General features: G+C 40.3%; 1 protein-coding gene across 8 annotated transcripts in view; it reads left to right on the top strand.

The window, feature by feature from the left end:
* The window catches only part of LOC125447648 (sodium/calcium exchanger 3-like), a 349,017-nt gene that overhangs the window by 295,060 nt on the left and 34,488 nt on the right, over positions 1-19,469 (top strand). For 6 of the 8 annotated variants that reach the window (XM_048522235.2, XM_048522237.2, XM_048522234.2 and 3 more), the window contains 2 exons: positions 17,176-17,279; positions 18,844-18,861. In XM_048522235.2, the coding sequence (XP_048378192.1) occupies positions 17,176-17,279; positions 18,844-18,861 (122 nt within the window). Of the gene's footprint in view, positions 1-13,604; positions 13,623-17,175; positions 17,280-18,843; positions 18,862-19,469 lie in introns of those variants that run through there. The other 2 variants (XM_048522239.2, XM_059641026.1) reach the window with 2 other exon arrangements.

Raw genomic sequence — 19,469 nt, 5'->3', positions numbered from 1 at the left:
CAATCACCAGCATTGTTCTTTGGACTATCTTCAATTATCAAGAAACAGAAAACACAGACAAGACAGCATTAGTGATATTGTATTTTGGTTATTAGCTTGTAATAAATTTTGTTTTATGTTTGTTTTTAAGCCCAGCAATGAATGAAAACAAAAATGTTTGCTGTGATTTAAGTATGTTCTTCTCTCTGAGTTGCTGCCAGCATTGGTTAAATTTATTTAGATGCTTGGAGAAATTCCCATTAACCGGAGCTGATTGCAGTCTTGACTTTGTTGCTGTCTGAGTTAGAGATTGGTGATGAGTTTTTGTTACATTTTCTCTGTATTTAATTGCATTATGAATCTGTTCTGTGATTTGCAATAATGATGTCTCACAAACCAATGATAAAATTAGTTTCATGTTATTTTTACTCAATAGACCACAGCTAACAAAGTATCAGGTTGATTTGGACGAGGAAGATCTTTTGAATCAGCTTAGCTGAGTGTCATGTATTCACCAGGTTGTTGTGTATTTTATAGAACTGATTTACCTCAGCAGTCTGGAGATGGCACTGGCTAAAAGATTAGACCCCTTCCAAATATCTCATCAGTCACAAGAATTCTAGCTCAGAACTCAGGATTCTGAGGCCTTTCTGGAGCATCTGTTTACTTTAGCATTTAGGCTTTATTAATCAGCACATTGAACGTTAATCAGTCATCAGACTAACATCATCAAACACAGGTCCAGTTTATCTGCACTGCACTGAGTTTCCGAGAAGAAGTTACTAATGAGCTCACAACTATAGCATGCACCACAGCAGTTTTCAACAGCATTGTCCAAATCTGTGACCACCGTCATTTGGAAGGACAAATGGCAACACTACAATGTTGCCTTCTTGCCCATCACTGCAAGTTTTCTGGTGTGGACCTTCGTTCCTTTTTATTTAAACACTGCTGGGTAAAAATCTTGAAACCCTCTTGCGATCAATATTATGAGATCACCTGCACCACATGAACTGTTGCAAATAAAGAGAGTTTGTTTTGAAGTGATAATGTCACTAGACTGGTAATCCAGAGGCCAGACTAATACTCTGACAACGTAGCTTCAAACCCCACTATGGGTTTCAATCCAAGTAATATAAAATCTGCAATTGAAGGCTAGTTTCAGAAATGGTGAGGTTGACAACTATCACTGGTTGCTGTAAAATTACATTTGGAAGTCCATAATACCCTATGTACTCCTATGGCATCAGGTCAACCATAGCAATGAAGCCTACTCCACATGGACTGTGTTGGTTCAAGAAGACAGCTAACACCTTCTCGAGAGCAACTAGGGGCAGGCAATAAATGCTGGCCAGCCAGCAATGCCCACATCCCACAAGTGAATAACAAAACTCTGCAGTGAGTAAGTGACCTCATGTTTTGCCATTGCCTGTCCATCATCTACAAGCCACAGCTCAGAAGCATGATTGAATAACCTACACTTGCCTGGATGAAAGCAACCCCAGCAGTACTCAAGAGGCTCAACACCATCCAGGATGAAGCACCCTGTTTCATTGGTATCTCATCAATCATCTTTAAAATTCATTCCTTTCACCAGCAACAGTGGTGGCCATTGTCCAAATTGACGCAAGATGCATTGCAGCAACTCATTCAAAATGCTCCAGAAACACCTTCCAAATTCATGACCTTCACCACTTACAAAGACTAGAGCAGGAATTGCATGGCAATACCAACAGCTGAAAGTTCCCATCCAAGGCACACATCATTGTAATTTGAAACAAAATATCATTCCCTTATTGTCACAAAGTCAGAAACTCCTTTATTAATCACTATGGGTGTGCCTTCATCTAAAAGACTGCAGCAATTTAGGGAGGCAGCTCATCACCACCGCCTCCAGGATAATTACAGATGGGCAGTAAATGCTGACCTAGCCAGTGACACCTACTTTTCATGAGCAAGTGAACTAAAATATTTTAAAAAGCTGAGTCATAAACTAATGTTTTTATAAATGGCTTTCCAAACTGAATCCGGTGAATCCTGAGGTTATCAGATTTCTGTCTTATCTTTTGCAATATTTCAGTATTTGTTGACTTCTGGCACACAGTTTTGGTGTTGTGTACAAACCAAAGATGTTCTGCATTAGCAATACCACAGTTTTCCAGATCTGTGATCTATGCCATTGCATCCACAAACTTGACAGTCTCCGCTATCAACACTCAGTAGCAGCAATATGCACCATCTGCAAGGTGCTCAGTCAAGCTTTGTCCAACAGTACCTTCCAAACCTGCAACTTTTATCAAAGTAGGACAAGGGCAGCAGATTCACGGGAATACCACCACCTGCAAATTCCCCTCCTAGCCATGCATAAATATATAACTGCTGCTTTTTGGGTTACACTCTTGGAACTCTTTGACTGCACTGTGAGTGTTCAAGAAGGTAGTTCATTACATCAAGAAGATGTACTGAACTACCTTCTCCAAAGCAGCTAGGGATGGGCATTGGGTGCCAGCTGAGCCAGGAATGCCTACATCCCTAGAATGAATAAAGAAAAATCTCCATCTCTGAGCTAACAAGTGCTGCTTTCCACAATGAGAACGTTCTGCAATTCAGTGAGTATACCATAGCTCACTAGCACTCAGGACCTATCTTTGGTTGTCTAATCTCTATATCTTCAAAAATGGCATTTTGCAACACTGAAGCACCAAAGCAGTTTATGCCTTATTTTGATAATACCACCTGTACTTGTGTGATTAAGGAGACTTGCATATAAAACCCTTTGATTCCTTTATGTAGAATGTTAGTAGGTGATCTCTTTTGTCGCCAAGATAAGTTTTATATGCACAGGAGTGGTTTAATTTGACAGCTATAATAATTCCTTATTACCACAGATTCAATCTTCCCATTAAGCTAGTGGACAAATTTTATTCACGTGTGTAGTTGGTATTGGCAGGCTGACATTGCAGGCTGTATTGGGACAGATCTCTTTTCCCAGATTTTGCCTTTGGTCATTGGTGGTCCCTTCCACTGTTACAGTCAGTTGATGTGTTCAAATATCATTGATTAGAAACAGTTGGAACTTGACTGTGGAGAAGAAATAATGGTGAGGGAAAGAGTTCACTGTTTTTACATGGGAATCATCAGCAACTTTCAACTACCGTGCATCTGCAGTTGAATGAGGAACTTGCAGCTTAAAATGCACTGCTTCTTTAGGAACTGCCAAACTCAGTGAGGGTCTTAGCATCCAAACACATGAAACATGGTCAAATCACTCCACTTAACTGATATATGGATAATGAACAATCCAGAAAAGATTGGGGGATGTCTGTTCCTGTTTAAATACCCTTAAAATACTCATTTAACTGAGTTTAATTATTGCCTCTCTGGTAGTGCAAATTAACTTTTACAACTGTGGAGGTTCCTTTATTCAGATTTTATTTAAGAGATTTAATTAATTTAATTCATCCAAAAGTGTTATTAAAATACTTTTTCTTTGTTACTTTTAACTTTTTCTTTTAACCCTATCTTTCTTTCCCTCTTCATTTTGCTTCCTTTACCAGTTTGATGGTGAATTCATTATTCTGATACTTCATTCTTCAGACTTCGCACTGCTCATTAATAATTCTTAAACCTAATTAGTTGTTGCTTGTCCTGTCATGCATATGTGCTGTGGAATTATTGGTGGACAGAAACTTCAGTACAAAAGGCTGCAGAAAGACTTGTAGGTAAACAGGAGTGTAAATTCATTTACTGCTAAGGGCAAAACTTCATCCTATGAATGTGTAGAGGAGGTTGGACTTTAAAAGCTAGCATGTGAGCTTGGCAAAGTAACTTCTTCCTTATTTGAATTAAATCATGTAACTAAACTTTCATCACTTATAGTTATTGTCACAGTGTCCACATATTGTTTTTCTTAATGTTTATGTTGGCACAGCTTTTCCCCACATTATAGGAATTATAAATATTACCGCATTCGGCCCACTCCACTAGTGTCAGCTACTAAGCAGGAGCAGTCTGCTCCAATCTCACTTCACTGCTCTTCCTGATTACGCTGCCACGTTATTTGTTATTCTGACAATAAAATGATTTCACTTTAGTCGATCCATGGATAAGTATATGGATAATGATGGGATAGTGTAGGGGGAGGGGCTTAGATTAGTTCACAGGTCGGCGCAACATCGAGGGCCGAAGGGCCCGTTCTGCGCTGTATTGTTCTATGTTCTATCTTCCCATGATGATGAACGAAATTTAGTGTTAAGAGAACGCTGTTAAGTACATAATGAAGAAAGGAATAGAAGAATATGCTAATCAGGTAATTGGGAAGAGGTTTGTGTGGGGCATATGAACCAGATGGGGTGAATTGTCTCTTTCACTATAAAATTCTAATATAAATCCACCAAGCCCTTCTTTCGAGGGATTCGGAGCCCTCTGCTGGCTTTTTCCTTCAGTGCGCTTGGGTCAGTTGGAAAAGGTGTCTGCAGCTCGTGATGCTCCATATCATAAGTATCAGTGTACACAAGGAGGTGTGAAATCAGAATCAAAATAGAGAAGGATTAAAGATCTGTGAAAGTCATGATTTCTCAGTGTGGCAGTCATAGCATTGTTACTTCTTGTAGTAATTATTTGTGCTCCTAATTCAGCTGTGAATAGCAACCAGTCAGAATCATGACAATGCAAATGAAGCTGCAGATTCCCAGTTAGGGACCACAGCAGTTGTGATGTGGAATCAGCTTAAACAGATTTTGTTTCTGACCACCATGATATGAATGTCACAGTTTAAATAAAATGTTCCTGCTAACCTTATATAGTTGTTCATAAGTTTGAGTTGAAACCTGGACTAGAACTTAATTTTATTTAAACTGTGAACTGTTGTAACTTAATTACTTCAAAACAGCATGACCTGTGGAATAGTATTTAGCAATTTGTCTTATATTTATTTACACGTGTAATTCTTCCTGATCTCCTTAGAATATATCCCTTGGCTCATTTTATTTAAATATGTACTCAATGTAGCCAACCTGATGCACCCTGTGATTTGCTGCTGATATGTGCCAGTCCCATGAATCTGGCCTATGACCTCAATTTTGGCCTGTGTACAAATTTCCAAAAGCTGCTAAAATCCACCTGTGGCCTCAGCCCTCTATCTTTGTTTACTCCTCTAGTTCCACATCCTTCTGTTATCACTGCATTTCTATAATGATGGTCTGTAATTGCTGATTTTCGTTGCTCCATCATTGGTGGCTAGGTCTTTGGATATCCATGTCTATGGTTTGGAACTCTGTTCCTAAATCTCTATGCTTCTCTTTCTTTCTGTTTTAAAATATAACGCTTGGACTAAGCTTCTCTTTACTTTTCATTACATTTCCTTCCTTGCCTGTGTCCCCTCTCCCCATCTTTTCCATCTGCTTCTCCAATAATAAATGAAAGAACCTTATGTACTTCATCATCACTAGATTGAGGACATGTGAACAGGGGCCTCTGAGGCTTCCCTTCCTTCTGCGAACCAATGATGACCCTTGGGGTGGCATGGTGGCTCAGTGGTTAGTACTGCTGCCTCCCAGTGCCAGACACCCGGGTTTAATTCCACCCTTGGGCGACTGTCTGTGTGGAGTTTGCACATTCTCCCCATGTCTGCATGTGTTTCCTCTGGGTGCTCCGGTTTCCTCCCACAGTCCTGTGCAGGCTAGGTGGATTGGCCATGCCAAATTGCCCATAGTGTTCAGGGATGTGTAGATCAGGTGGGTTATAGGGGTATGGGTCTGGGTGGGATGTTGCAAGGGTCAGTATAGACTTGTTGGGCTGAAGGGCCTATTTCCAAATTGTAGGGATTCTATGATTCTACCCCTGAAATTGAAAAATAGGAAAGGGGTAGACAAATTAGTCTTCCAAACTTGCTCCACCATTTAATACAATCAAAACTGATCTCCTTCCTTGACAAGTAAGTTTGCAGATGACACAAAGATTGTGGGAGCTGTGATTGCCAGAGGATACAGTAGTATAAAGATAGGCTGGTGCCTTGGGCACAGAAATGGCAAATGGAGTTTAATCCATTTTGGAAGATCTAAAATAGGAGGGAAGTATACAGTGAATGGCAGAACCCTTAGTAGCATCAACATACAGAAGGATCTAAACAGTTCCCTGAAAGTGGCAACACGAATGGATAAGTTGGTCAAGCAGATATATATTATGCTCGCCTTCATCGGTTGGCACACAGAGTATAAAAATTGGCAAGATAATAAAATGTGAGGCTGGATGAACACAGCAGGTCAAGCAGCATCTCAGGAGCACAAAAGCTGACGTTTCGGGCCTAGACCCTTCATCGGGGTCTAGGCCCGAAACGTCAGTTTTTGTGCTCCTGAGATGCTGCTTGGCCTGCTGTGTTCATCCAGCCTCACATTTTATTATCTTGGATTCTCCAGCATCTGCAGTTCCCATTATCTCTGATAAAAATTGGCAAGTTGTTTTGCAGCTGTATAGAACTTTAATTAGGTCACATTTGGAATATTGCATACAGTTCTGGTCACCACACTCCCAGAAGGATATGGAAGCTTTGGAGAGAGTACAGAAGTGGTTTACCAGGATGTTGCCTGGTTTGGAGGGTATTATTTATGAAGAGAGTTTGGACAAACTTGGTTTGTTTTCACTTGAACATTGAAGGGTGAGGGGCAATCTGGTAGAAGTTTACAAAATTATGAGCAGCATGGATAGAACGGATCATCAGAGTCCTTTTTTTCCCCCAGGGTAGAAATATCAATTACCAGGAGAAAGTAAAAGGGAGAAAGTTTAAAGAAGATGTGAAAGGCAAGTTTTTTTTACACAGAGGGTGGTAAGTGCTTGGAATATGCAGCCAGAGGAGTTGGTGGAGGTAAATACAATAGCATTGCTTAAGAAGCATCTTGACAGTTATATGAATAGGCAGGGAATAGAGTGATACAGACTGCAGTGAGGCAGAAGTTTTTTAGTTTAAAAAAACTTCATATGTTTGTCCAGTCTTGTTGGGCTGAAGGGCCTGTTCTTGTGCTGTTAGAGTTCTTTGTTCTTTACCACATTCCCACATGCTCCCTGTTTTGATTGATTGGTTGATTTTATTGTCACGTGTATCATAAATATGCCTTGACTATATTGAACAATAGAATATCCGTAGACCTTTGCAGTAGAGAATTCCAAAAATTCACATCCCACTGAATGAAGGAAATTCCTAACACTTGCTGTCATCCTCAGCCTAGCCCTGACCTTGTATCTTTTTCTAGTTTCTCGACTATCTCCCCTCTCCCAAGTCCTTGTTGTACATGAAACGTGCTTTCTGTTCCCTAAACTCTACTCCCACTATCTGCTGATATCCCCTCCTTGACCCCATTTTCATTGCTTTTGCTAATAGTGCTCTCTCCTAAGGTTAGAACATAGAACACTACAGCGCAGTACAGGCCCTTCAGCCCTCGATGTTGCCCTGACCTGTGAAACCAAACTGAAGCCCATCTAATCTACACTATTCCATTATTATCCATATGTTTATCGAATGACCGTTTAAATGCCCTTAAACTTGGCGAGTCTACTACTGTTGCAGGCAGGGCATTCCACACCCTTACTACTCTCTGAGTAAAGAACCTACCTCTGACATCTGTCTTATATCTATCACTCCTCAATTTAAAGCTATTCCCTCTCCTATGATGGTGCTAGCCGTCTCCATCCAAGGAAAAAGGCTCTCACTGTCCACCTCATCTAATCCTCTGATCGTCTTGTAGGTCTCTATTAGGTCACCTCTTAACCTTCTTCTCTCTAACGAAAACAGCCTCAAGTCCCTCAGCCTTTCCTTATAAGACCTTCCCTCTGTACCAGGCAATATCCTAGTAAATCGCCTCTGTACCCTTTCCAACGCTTCCATATCCTTCCTATAATGCGGCAACCAGAACTGTATGCAGTACTCCAAGTGCAGCTGCATCAGAGTTTTGTACAGCTGCAGCATAACCTCATGGCTCTGAAACTCAATCCCTCTATCAATAAAACCTAACACACTGTATGCCTTTTTCACAACCCTGTCAACCTGGGTGGCAACTTTCAGGGATCTATGCACATGGACACCGAGATCTCTCTGCTCATCCACACTACCAGGAATCTTACCATTAGCCCAGCACTCTGTATTCCTGTTACTCCTTCCAAAGTGAATCACCTCACACTTTTCCACATTAAACTCCATTTGTCACCTCTCAGCCCAGCTCTGCAGCTTATCTATGTCCCTCAGTAACCTGCAACAACCTTCCACACTATCCACAACTCCACTGACTTGAGTGTCATCTGCAAATTTACTAACCCATCCTTCTACGCCCTCATCTAGGTCATTTATAAAAATGAGAAACAGCAGTGGCCCCAAACAGATCCTTGTGGTACACCACTAGAACCTGAACTCCAGGATGAACATTTTCCATCAACCACCACCCTCTGTCTTCTTACAGCTAGCCAATTTCTGATCCAAACTGCTAAATCCTCTCAATCCCATGACTCCATATTTTCTGCAATAGCCTACCATGGGGAACCTTATCAAAGGCTTTACTGAAATCCATATACACTACAACAACCGCTTTACCCTCATTCACCTGTTTCCACCTTCTCAAAGAACTCAATAAGGTTTGTGAGGCACGACCTATCCTTCACAAAACTGTGTTAACTATCCCTAATCAAATTATTCCTTTCTGGATGATTATAAATCCTATCTTTTATAATCCTTTCCAACACTTTACCCACAACCGAAGTAAGGCTCACTGGTCTGAAATTACCAGGATTGTCCCTCCTCCCCTTGAACAAGGGGACAACATTTGCAGTCCTGCAGTCCTCTGGCACTATTCCTGAAGATAATGACGACATAAAGATCAAAGCCAAAGGCTCTGCAATCTCCTCCCTAGCTTCCCAGAGAATCCTAGGATACATCCCGTCCAGCCCAGGGGTCTTATCTATTTTCACACCTTCCAGAATTGCTAACACCTCCTCCTTGTGAACCTCAATCCCGTCCAGTCTAATAGCCTGTATCTCTGTATTCTCCTCTACAACATTGTCTTTTTCCTGTGTGAATACTGACGAAAAATATTCACTTAGGACCTCTCCGATCTCTTCGGACTCCATGCACAACTTCCCACTACTGTCCTTGATTGGCCCTAATCTTACTCTAGTCATTCTTTTGTTCCTGACAAACCTATAGAAAACTTTAGGGTTTTTCTTGATCCTACCAGCCAAAGACTTCTCATGTCCCCTCCTGGCTCTTCTTAGCTCTTGCTTTCGGTCCTTCCTGGCTAACATGTAATTCTCAAGTGCCCTAACTGAGCCTTCATGCCTCATCTTTACATAAGCCTCCCTCTTCCTCTTGACAAGAGTTTCAACTTCTTTAGTAAACCATGGTTCCCTCACTTGACCACTTCCTCCCTGCCTGAAACGTACATGCTTATCAAGGACACGCATGAGCTGTTTTTTGAACAAGCTCCACATTTCAATTGTGCCTAACCCCTGCAGTTTCCTTCTCCATTCTATGCATCCTAAATCTTGCCTAATTACCTCATAATTACCTTTCCCCCAGCTATAACTCTTGCCCTGCGGTATATACCTATCCCTTTCCATCGCTAAAGTAAACTTAACCAAACTGTGGTCACTATCATCGAAGTGCTCACCTACCTCCAAATCTAACACCTGGCCTGGTTCATTACCCAGTACCATATCCAAAGTGGCCTCACCTCTTGGCCTATCTGCATACTGTATCAGGAAACACTCCTGCACACATTGGACAAAAACTGACCATCTAACCTATAGCATTTCCAGTCAATATTTGGAAAGTTAAAGACCCCATACCAACTACCCTGTTACCTTCGCTCCTATCCAGAATCATCAGGTTGTGCCCCCTCCCTCTTTTTAAATTGTTATACCTGTTATCAGCTCCCTTTTCACAAAATCAATCCTTGACCCCTCCACATTTGCAAAACTACTGACTGTCCTCCACGAATGAACAAACCCTTCTCTCATTATGCCTTTCCACACCTGGTTCCATTTTGTCTTCAGTTTTAAACCTCACCTCCTGATGTAGTCAAACACTGTGGTATTTTGTTCTTGCAAGGGAATCCCTCACTGCTCTCAGGCTGCCCTGAAAAGAGACACACAATTGCCTTGTGGAATTCTGCATAAGCCTAAATCCCTTCTGCAGAACTGCAGTGACATTTTCTTGAAAACGTTTGAAGCAAATTTAATGGACATTTGAATATATCCAGCTTCTACATTAACTCCAGTCTGATTGCAGATCCAAGTGGACACCAAAGCTGCTGCCAAACGGTTTGGGCATGCAGTCTGGTATGATGGGCCATCTTCATCTCATCATCCATGGCAATGCTCCAACAGCATACAACAAGCCTACCATTTCCGAGTGTGATATCAAACACAAACGTATGCTACTTTAAAGCTCATGCTGTATCACGGTGTGTTATTCTACATGTAGAGATCACCTTGGAAAGAGACAGGGTCACTCTGGAACAAAGTGGACAGATATACAAATGGAAATGGTCAAATTGTGAATCATTGGAAAGTCAAGAGGGTACACATGCATATTTAAAAGAACTTGAGGTTTGAGTTTTCACTTCGTCATTTGCTGTAACTTTGATAGAAGAGGTCTTGCTTCTGACTCTCTGCTGTCTTTGTTCTTACTTTTGTCTCTGTCTGGCCCTCCTCCGTCTCTCCATTCTAGTGCTACTATCATGTAACTATCATTTAATGATATGAGGCAAAATTTGGAATTGGAAAGAATCCAATGCCTGATATGAGGCTAGATATAATAGGTGCATTGAATATCTAATATAGATCATAGATTGAACAAACCGGGGACTGCAGGTGTGGAAAACTGCAAAACTCATCATTTTATTAAAATGATTCAATTAAAAAGAGTATTACAAAATTAATTTTGTTTCTATTTGTTTAAGCAATTAATGTTTCATTCTTTTGCTTAAATCTGTTAAAATTTAATAAACGCTATGAAAAGTAGTAGCTGCATATTTATTCCCCTCATGTAAGTCTAAATACTTTGTACCTAAAATCATAGTTATAGAATCATACAGCATAGAAACAAGCTCTTTGGCCCACTGTGTCTATGCTGAACGAGGAGCATCAAAAGGTACTAATCCAATTTATCTGTGCCTGGTCCATATCTGCCCTGCGCTGGCATTTTAAGTGCTTGTCCAGATGTTTCTTAAATGTTGTGAGAGTATCTGCCTCCACCACCACAGGTGTGGTGTTCCATTTTTCTACTGCCCACTTGGTGATAATCAGCAATGGTTTCATGGCCATCATTAGACTCTTAATTCCAGATTACTGTTGAATTTAAACTCCAACATGGTGGGTTTTGAACCCAGATCCCCAGTCTCTGGATTAATAGTCTAGCAATAATACCACTACGCCATCATTCACCCCATACCACTAGGCCAGCATTTGAATCCAAGTCAGAGTGGTGTGTGGTTTAGAGAGGTCGTTGTATGTCCCTTGTATTGGCTGAGATGGTTGCTGCTTGCAGATATGTCAACTGTGGCACAGTAGTAGTGCTCATGCCTCTTTGCTAGATGGTTAAGTGTTTAATTCCACTCCAGGAATTGTTGTACAAAACTAAGCCTGATGTCTAATGCAATGTTGAAGGAGTGTAATGCTGTTAGAGGAGCCACCTTCTGGATTTGTTATCACCTCAAGGCTCTGTCTTAATTCTTGACTAGAAGTAAAGTGGACTCCATGGTACTATTTTAAAGAAAGGCTCCAAAGAAGAGTTACATTTGAGTTGGAATGTTGACACTGTTTTTCACACCTGCTACATTTCTCCAACACTTTCTGATTTATTTCAGATTTGCAGCATTCGCAATACTTTAGTTTTGCAAAAGAGCAAGGGAGTTTTCCCCAATATCCTGGACAATATGTAATCCTCAATCAATATCGAACAGATTATTTTGTCATTATGACTTTGTAACAGCTTGATACTTTTGTATTTCCATAAGACCATAAGACATAGGAGTGGAAGTAAGGCCATTTGGCCCATCGAGTCCACTCCGCCATTTAATCATGGCTGATGGGCATTTCAACTCCACTTCCCTGCACTCTCCCCACAGCCCTGGATTTCCTTAAATAAGACATTGCTAATTAGCTACTTTTGGAAAGTTGTCAATGAAACTGTGGGACAAATTGAGGTTGTGAAGGGGGGGGTGTATGAATGAAATATCCTTCTTCTTATCTGTGCTTCAGAAGATAAAAGCCAGTTTAGAACCCAACTCTTACATTTAGAGAACATTAGAGGTAAGAGGAGAACAGGCTATATAGCATTCTGAGTTGTAGGCATCGTTTAGTCAAAAATGAATGGCATATAGCTGGCAAACTGAGGCAAATAAAATGTGTATTCTACATTATTAGTCAGTATATTGAGTTTAGGATAAACTCTTGTGAAATACTGTACAAAGGGGATTGCAGTGACCATCTGACTGAGGAAAATCCACTGACAGATGCAACTTACTTGCTGATGAATATTATGATTGATTAAGGGGATATGGCTATCAGTTATTTGTAAGCATTTTACCACACTATATTGTCCACCGACAGACAAAACTTTCAGCCAGTTAGGCAAATAGGTGCTTTGTATGTAGCTGAGATAGTGAAAGACTGTCACTTCTTGTTCAATAAAAATCACAAAATATTATTTATCCTGGTGCTTAAGCCCTTCACCATAGCAAAAGTTTACACAGATATAGCACAACAGAAACTATTCCAGAATGTTTCACAAAAGAAGCAAATGAAAAACTAGTAAAATGGAACTGTAGAATGTAAGAAGGGTTTCAGAAGATGGATCCTATGCTAAGGTGAAGGAAGCTCACTTTGTGTTAATCAGAGATGTCAATTACCTTTACTGCAAAAACTTTAATTAGATCACCTCTAATTCTTCTCTTTCCTAAAGGAAATACATTACAGTGCTGTGCATGAGATAGCCAATATGTTTTCCAACTCAAAGGATTTATGTACTGGGTTTGGACCTTGAAACCATTAGTGATGTAAATCTGGAATGTAAAAGTTCTTTTTTTAATTGTAAAGATAATTGTATCACTGGAGTTGTTAAAATGAAATGTATTATTTTTCAAACATGACTACCTAAACATCCCTGTGATGTTGACCTTTGTTTACAAGTACACTCAGTACTGATATTGATTGAGGAGGATAGAATGGTAAAGATGGCAAAGTATATATTTATTGCGTAAATGCTGCCCTGTGTACACTTTACGTCAACTCTCATGAAGAGTCATCTAGATTTGAAACATTAGCTTACTGTCTGTTCGTGTATGCTGCCTGATCCTCTGTAATTTCCAGCATTTTTTGTTTTCAGTACAGGTTCCAGCATCTGTAGTAATTTATTCCTATATATTTATAGAGTTCAGGTGTAGGGCTTATTTACACTGTCTTATATTAATTCAGCATCTTGTAAATACAGCCATAGGGCACCAGCAACATTGTAAGTACTTTTGATTTTACTAATGATCTTTTATTTGATATTTTTTCATACATTAGATATTGGCCTCACTGGCAATGCTGTTGTCTATCTCCAGTTGTCCTCGAGAAAATAGTGATCAGCCACCTTGAACAGCTGCACTCCATGTGATGTAGGTACACGCACAGTTTTGTAACAGAGAGAACATAAACAAAGTTGCTGGAAAAACTCAGCAGGTCTGGCAGCATCTGTGGAGGAGAAAACAGAATTAACATTTCGAGTCCAGTGACCCTTCGTCAGAACTGATGGTGGCTGGGAAAATATCAGTTTATATGCAGAAAATAGGGAGGTGGGTGGGGTAGGGAGTAAACGATAGGATCGAGCCCAAAGAGAGAGAAAGGCAGTTGGACAGACAAAGGAGTTGCTAACGATCAGGCTGGGAGAGTGAATCCATTCAATGTACATGTGTACATATGGCTATATGTACAGAATTCACAGAGAAAAGGAAAGGATTAGATCACAAGTGTTAGCATTATTGTACAAGCTTTATTGCAGACTTCAGTTTGACAAAAAAGAAATTCCCCCTTGAATAGTTACAGCAACTCCATATCCATTGCGATTGAGCTGCCATGTCCCAGGATCTCAAGCAATAACATTTCATGCTCAATGATTATTATGTGAGAGGTGAAGAGGGAAAACAGAACATATATTCTCAGTGAAATTGAGGCTGGAGGTATGATGAATGTGAGTTAATGGGTTCTAACTTCCTGTTTCATCTGAATGTGAGATCTCAGCTTCAGTTACTGCTTGAGATCTTGGGACACGGCAACTCAATCTCAATGGGTATGGAGTTGCTGTAACTACTCAAGGGGGAATTTATTTTTTGTCAACTCGCTCTGTAGCAAAACTCTGGGTGTACCTACACCACATGGACTGCAGCAGTTCAAGGTGGCTCATCACCACTTTCTGTAGGACAGTTGGAGATAGGCAACAACATTGCCAGTGAAGCCAATATCTAACAAATGAATAAATTTCAATTAAAGGTCATTAGTAAAATCAAAAGTATTTGCAATGTTGCAACAGGTTAATGTTGGGAAGGAGGATGTGTCAGAAATTTTGAAAAACATGAGGATAGTTAAGTCCCCTGGGCCAGATAGGCTATACCCAAGGTTACTAACGGAAGCGAGGGAAGAGATTGCTGCAACTTTGGCAATGATCTTTGCGTTCTCACTGTCCACTGGAGTAATACCAGATGATTGGAGGGTGGCAGATGTTATTCCTTTGTTCAAGAAAGGGAATAGGGATAATTTTGGAATTACAGACCAATCAGTCTTACTTCTATGGTGGGCAAATTATTGGAGAGGATTCTATAAGATTGTATTTATGTTTATTTGGAAAAACACAGTTTGATTAGAAATAGTCAGCATGGCTTTTTGAGGGGAAGGTCATGCCTCATTGAATTCTTTGAGGATGTAACAAAACACATTGATGAAGGCAGATCAGTGGATGTGGTGTATATGGATTTCAGCAAGGCATTTGATAAGGTTCCCCATGGTAGGCTCATTCAGGAAGTAAGGAGGCATGGGATTCATGGAAATCTGGCTGTTTGAATACAGAATTGGCTGTCCAATAGAAGATAGAGAGTGGTAGTGGATGGAATGTATTCAGTCTTGTGCTTGGTGATCACTGGTGTTCCTCAGGGATCTGTTCTGGGACCTCTGCTCTTTGTGATCTTTATAAATGACTTGAATGAGGAACTGGAAGAGTGAGTTAGTAAGTTTGCTGTTGACACCAAGGTTTGTGGAGTTATGGATAGTGTGGGGGGCTGTTGTAGGTTGTAGCGGGATATTGACAGGATGCAGAGCTGGGTAAAGAAGTAGCAGATGGAGTTCAACCCAGAAAAGTGTGAAGTGATTCATTTTGGAAGGTCAAATTTGAATGCAGAATACAGGGTTAATGGCTGGATTGTTGGCAGTGTGGAGGAACAGAGGGATCTTGGGATCCACATCTATAGATCCCTCAAAGTTGTTACCCAAGTTGATAGGGTTGTTAAGAAGGCATATGGTGTTTTGGCTTTCATTGGCAGGGGAATTGAGTTTAAGAGCCATGAGGTTATACTGCAGCTGTATAAAATCCTGGTTAGACCACACTTTGAATATTGTGTTCAGTTCTGGTTGCCTCATTATAAGAACGATGTGGAAGCTTTGGAGAGGGTGCAGAAGAGATTTACCAGGATACTGCTTGGACTGGAGGGCAGGTCTTATGAGGAAAGATTAAGGGAGCTAGGGCTTTTCTCATTGGAGCAAACAAAGATGAGAGGTGACTTGATGGAGGTGTACAACATGATGAGAGGCATAGATAGAGCGGATAGCCAGAGACTTTTTCCTAGGGCGGAAATGACTATCACAAGGGAGCATAATTTTAAGGTGATTAGAGGAAGGTATAAGAGAGCTGTCAGGGGTAGGTTCTTTACACAGAGAGTGGTTGGTGCATGGAATGCACTGCCAGCAGTGGTAGTGGAGTCAGATACATTAGGGACATTTAAGCGACTCTTGGATAGGCACATGGATAACACTAAAACGTAGGGTGTGCCGGGTAGTTTGATCTTAGAGTACGATAATAGGTTGGCTATGGGCCAAAGGCCCTGTACTGTGCTGTACAGTTCTATGTTCTCTATGATCAGTGCAGGGACCAGTGCTTTCCTGGGTTTGTTGACGCCAATGTCATCAAATGATCTCATTAAACCTAATGGTGATTTCATTTTAGAACTAATTCTTGCACAGATGGGTTAAGCATCAAGACTCTATGGCTGGCTCCCAGTTTGTTGTTGATGGACTAATGTGTAATTCATCACAATGTGTTCTCCTCCATTTAATTACACTTCCCTGGGAGTTCATTACTGAAATGAAATTTTTCCTGCTATGGTAGATTAATGCTCCTGTGGATGGGTTAAGATCCCAAAGTTTCCGGTGTCTCCTTGTTGGATGGAATTAGAACGAGAAACTTTTGTGTGCATACACAAATCATTTTCAATTAACAACCACCCCCGCTCTAATTACGTAGTACTACTATAACAAAAGTCAATGCTGCCTATACTCTCTGCAGAATGTGTTCCCTGAGATTAGAAAATGTAGGACATTCCCACAATAAAGCATTATTAATTTGACTGAAATAAAGAGAACACTAGAGATCATTGTTTGTTTCACAACAATTGCTCTTCAAAGCCATAGATATCTTTAGGTTTCAATTCTAGGAATATAGGCGTTAAGAACAGGATTAGGCCATTTGGCCCATTGAGCCCACTCCACCATTCAATAAGATCATGGCTAATCTGGTTTTAACTCTTCTTTCCTGTTTGTTCTCATAACCCTCAATTTCCTTTCCTATCAAAACATTACTGACGTTCAGCTGGAAAGGGAAATTGAGAGAAGAGCAAACAGACTTTGCCCTTCCTAGTTGGAAGTAATGAAGAATTGGTGTTTTAAAAGCAGCTTGTCAGGTAACTGCTGCAAATATCACACTGTTCTAGTGGAAACCAGCTACATACAGTCCCTGTTTGAATATGTTTTAGTTCCTTCTCAAATGTTCAGTGCACCTTTTCCTTTAAAGTTTGCAAAGAACCAGCCACCTCCAATGCTCCAGACATTGTACTGTCAGATTACACCCACTCTTACAGATTGGTTCTTATTCTCAAAAGATTTTTGATTTGTTTTCTTTCTCTGCAGGAAGACAATCCAGGTGAAAATTGTGGATGATGAAGAGTACGAAAAGCAGGAAAACTTTTTTGTTGTCCTGGAGAAACCAAGATGGATGAAACGTGGCATTTCAGGTTTGCATAAGGGAGAAACCATAATCCAATATGCGTACATGTTATAGGACTCTGCTTTGAACTGCTGAACCTTTGTTGAAAGGGACTCAATGATAATCTTATCTCTGTTATACACTCCACTTCTGTGGTTAGGCTGTAAGTTCCAGCGGCATCTCTGCTACACTAATTACCATTGAAAATATCTCAATTTGATGCTCTGTTACACACCTTCATTTCAAGACTCTCAGTTATAAAACATTGTTACGCACTCTCAGAATAAGGTCCAGCTACAATGTAATCTTTTATACCCGCATCTTCATTTTTTACACTTGTGTCACATCCCTCCAGCTAAGGCCCCCAACTGTCTGTTGCATACACCATCCTCAATGTAAGACTTTCAGTTACAATGCTGTGTCTGTTTTACAGGATTCAGTGCTGTTCATTTGGCATGTTGTCTTATGCTATAAGACAATCACTGTGAAATGGCATACAAATTATTGAAATTCTGAGGATTATTACGTGGAAGCAAAGTGATTTGAAAGTTACTATTACAGTTCTTTTTTTTGGGATGTGACTGTTACTGGCAAGGGCAACATTTGTTTCTCATCCCTAGTTGTCCTTGAACTGAGAAACTTGCTAGGTATTTCTGAGTCAACCACAGTGTGTTTGCTGTGAATCACATGTGGGCCAGACCAGGTAACGATGGCAGATTTCCTTCCCCAAAGAGTATTACTGAATGAGATGGGTGTTTTACAACAGTAATGATAGTTGTCATGGTCATCATTACAGAGACTATCTTTATAATTCCACAGCTAATTAACTAAATTTAAATTCTACTAATTAAAATCCAGTATCCAATAATCTTGGGCCTCTGGATTACAAGCCCAGTACCATAACCACTACACCACTATCTCTCCCTGTTTTCTTACATATAGAATTTTTTTCAACTTTACGTCTATTGTCAAATTGGATACCATTTCTATTATAGAACCATTGGGGCTGATATATTTGTTGAAGAACTGTTTGGTGACATTTTCAATAGAATGATGCAATTTAGATGGAGGGGGCACAGCTTTTCTGAATGCCAATGTTGAACAGCTTCTCAATGAATAAAGCCAGGACTTCCGGGATTTAGTACTGAGTATTAATGTGATGGTTTGATACAACCACAAATCCTGGAATTCCCTCCTTTATGGTATTGGAGGTATCTCTTCATTCCAAGAACTGCAGGAATTTAAGAAGCTGGCTCATGGTCACCTTCTCCAGAGCAATTATGGAAAGCAACAAATGCTGGCTTAGCTAGTGACACCCACATCCCATGAACAAATAAAAATAATAAACATAAAATAAAATATTTTATAAAAGAAGAAAAATAAAAATGTAAACAGTGATTTAGGTGGAAAAAGCACATTTCTCTTCCACCACATTATGTTCAACATTTAACAATTTGCAGAGGTTTTTCTTGTAGTTGTTATGTGAAAGTTTATGTGTTTTCATCTCAGATCAGATTGTTTCATTATGTGTAGTAACAGTGTCTTCAGCTACCATTTCATTGGATTTCACTCTTTTTTTCCTCTCTCTGCAGCTCTCTTATTGGCTGATGGTAAGATGTCAGTTTCTACTAACATGGTTCCCTTCATTGTGGGGTGAACAGGCTCAAGCTGCTCCTGCCCTCTTCTCCAGTCTGTATTCAGGAATGCTCCCAGTGAACAGAAACAACTAGTTGCCAGACACAAGCCTTGTTCAGTCATTATCTAATGTTGTAGCATTCATTTCAGAAGAAATCCCGAGTTCATTTATAATAATTGACTTCAGATTGGTTTACTCAGACCCTGATTAATTTATATTATATGTGTGCCCACTGTGATCCCTAAGAAGTGAGTCCACTGGCAGAGCTCTTATCTTAACACCTGTCTAGTCAACTTTCAAAGGGTGAGTTCACTCAACTTGGCTCCCTCTAGCTGAGTTTTGTACATGTGCAATACTCTGAAAATATGCCACAATGCTCTAGAACAAGCTACAAAAAATTGTAGCGGCCTGGATTAGTAATGTGGGCACCTCCAGCGGAGGCACAGACTACAGCCAGCAGCAGCTTTTATAAGTTTACTGATATATTCGTGTCTCCCTTCTGTTGTTGCTACAGAGTAGGTTGGAAGGCCCTCAAGCCTTGAGGTTACTTACAGGTAAAAAAGAAATTGTCAGTTATCTTCA

Source organism: Stegostoma tigrinum, chromosome 39, assembly GCF_030684315.1.
Source record: "Stegostoma tigrinum isolate sSteTig4 chromosome 39, sSteTig4.hap1, whole genome shotgun sequence".
In the NCBI taxonomy this organism is placed as follows: Eukaryota; Metazoa; Chordata; class Chondrichthyes; order Orectolobiformes; family Stegostomatidae; genus Stegostoma; species Stegostoma tigrinum.
The sequence above is the reverse complement of the archived record's forward strand: the minus strand, read 5'-3'. Positions and strand labels throughout refer to the sequence as shown.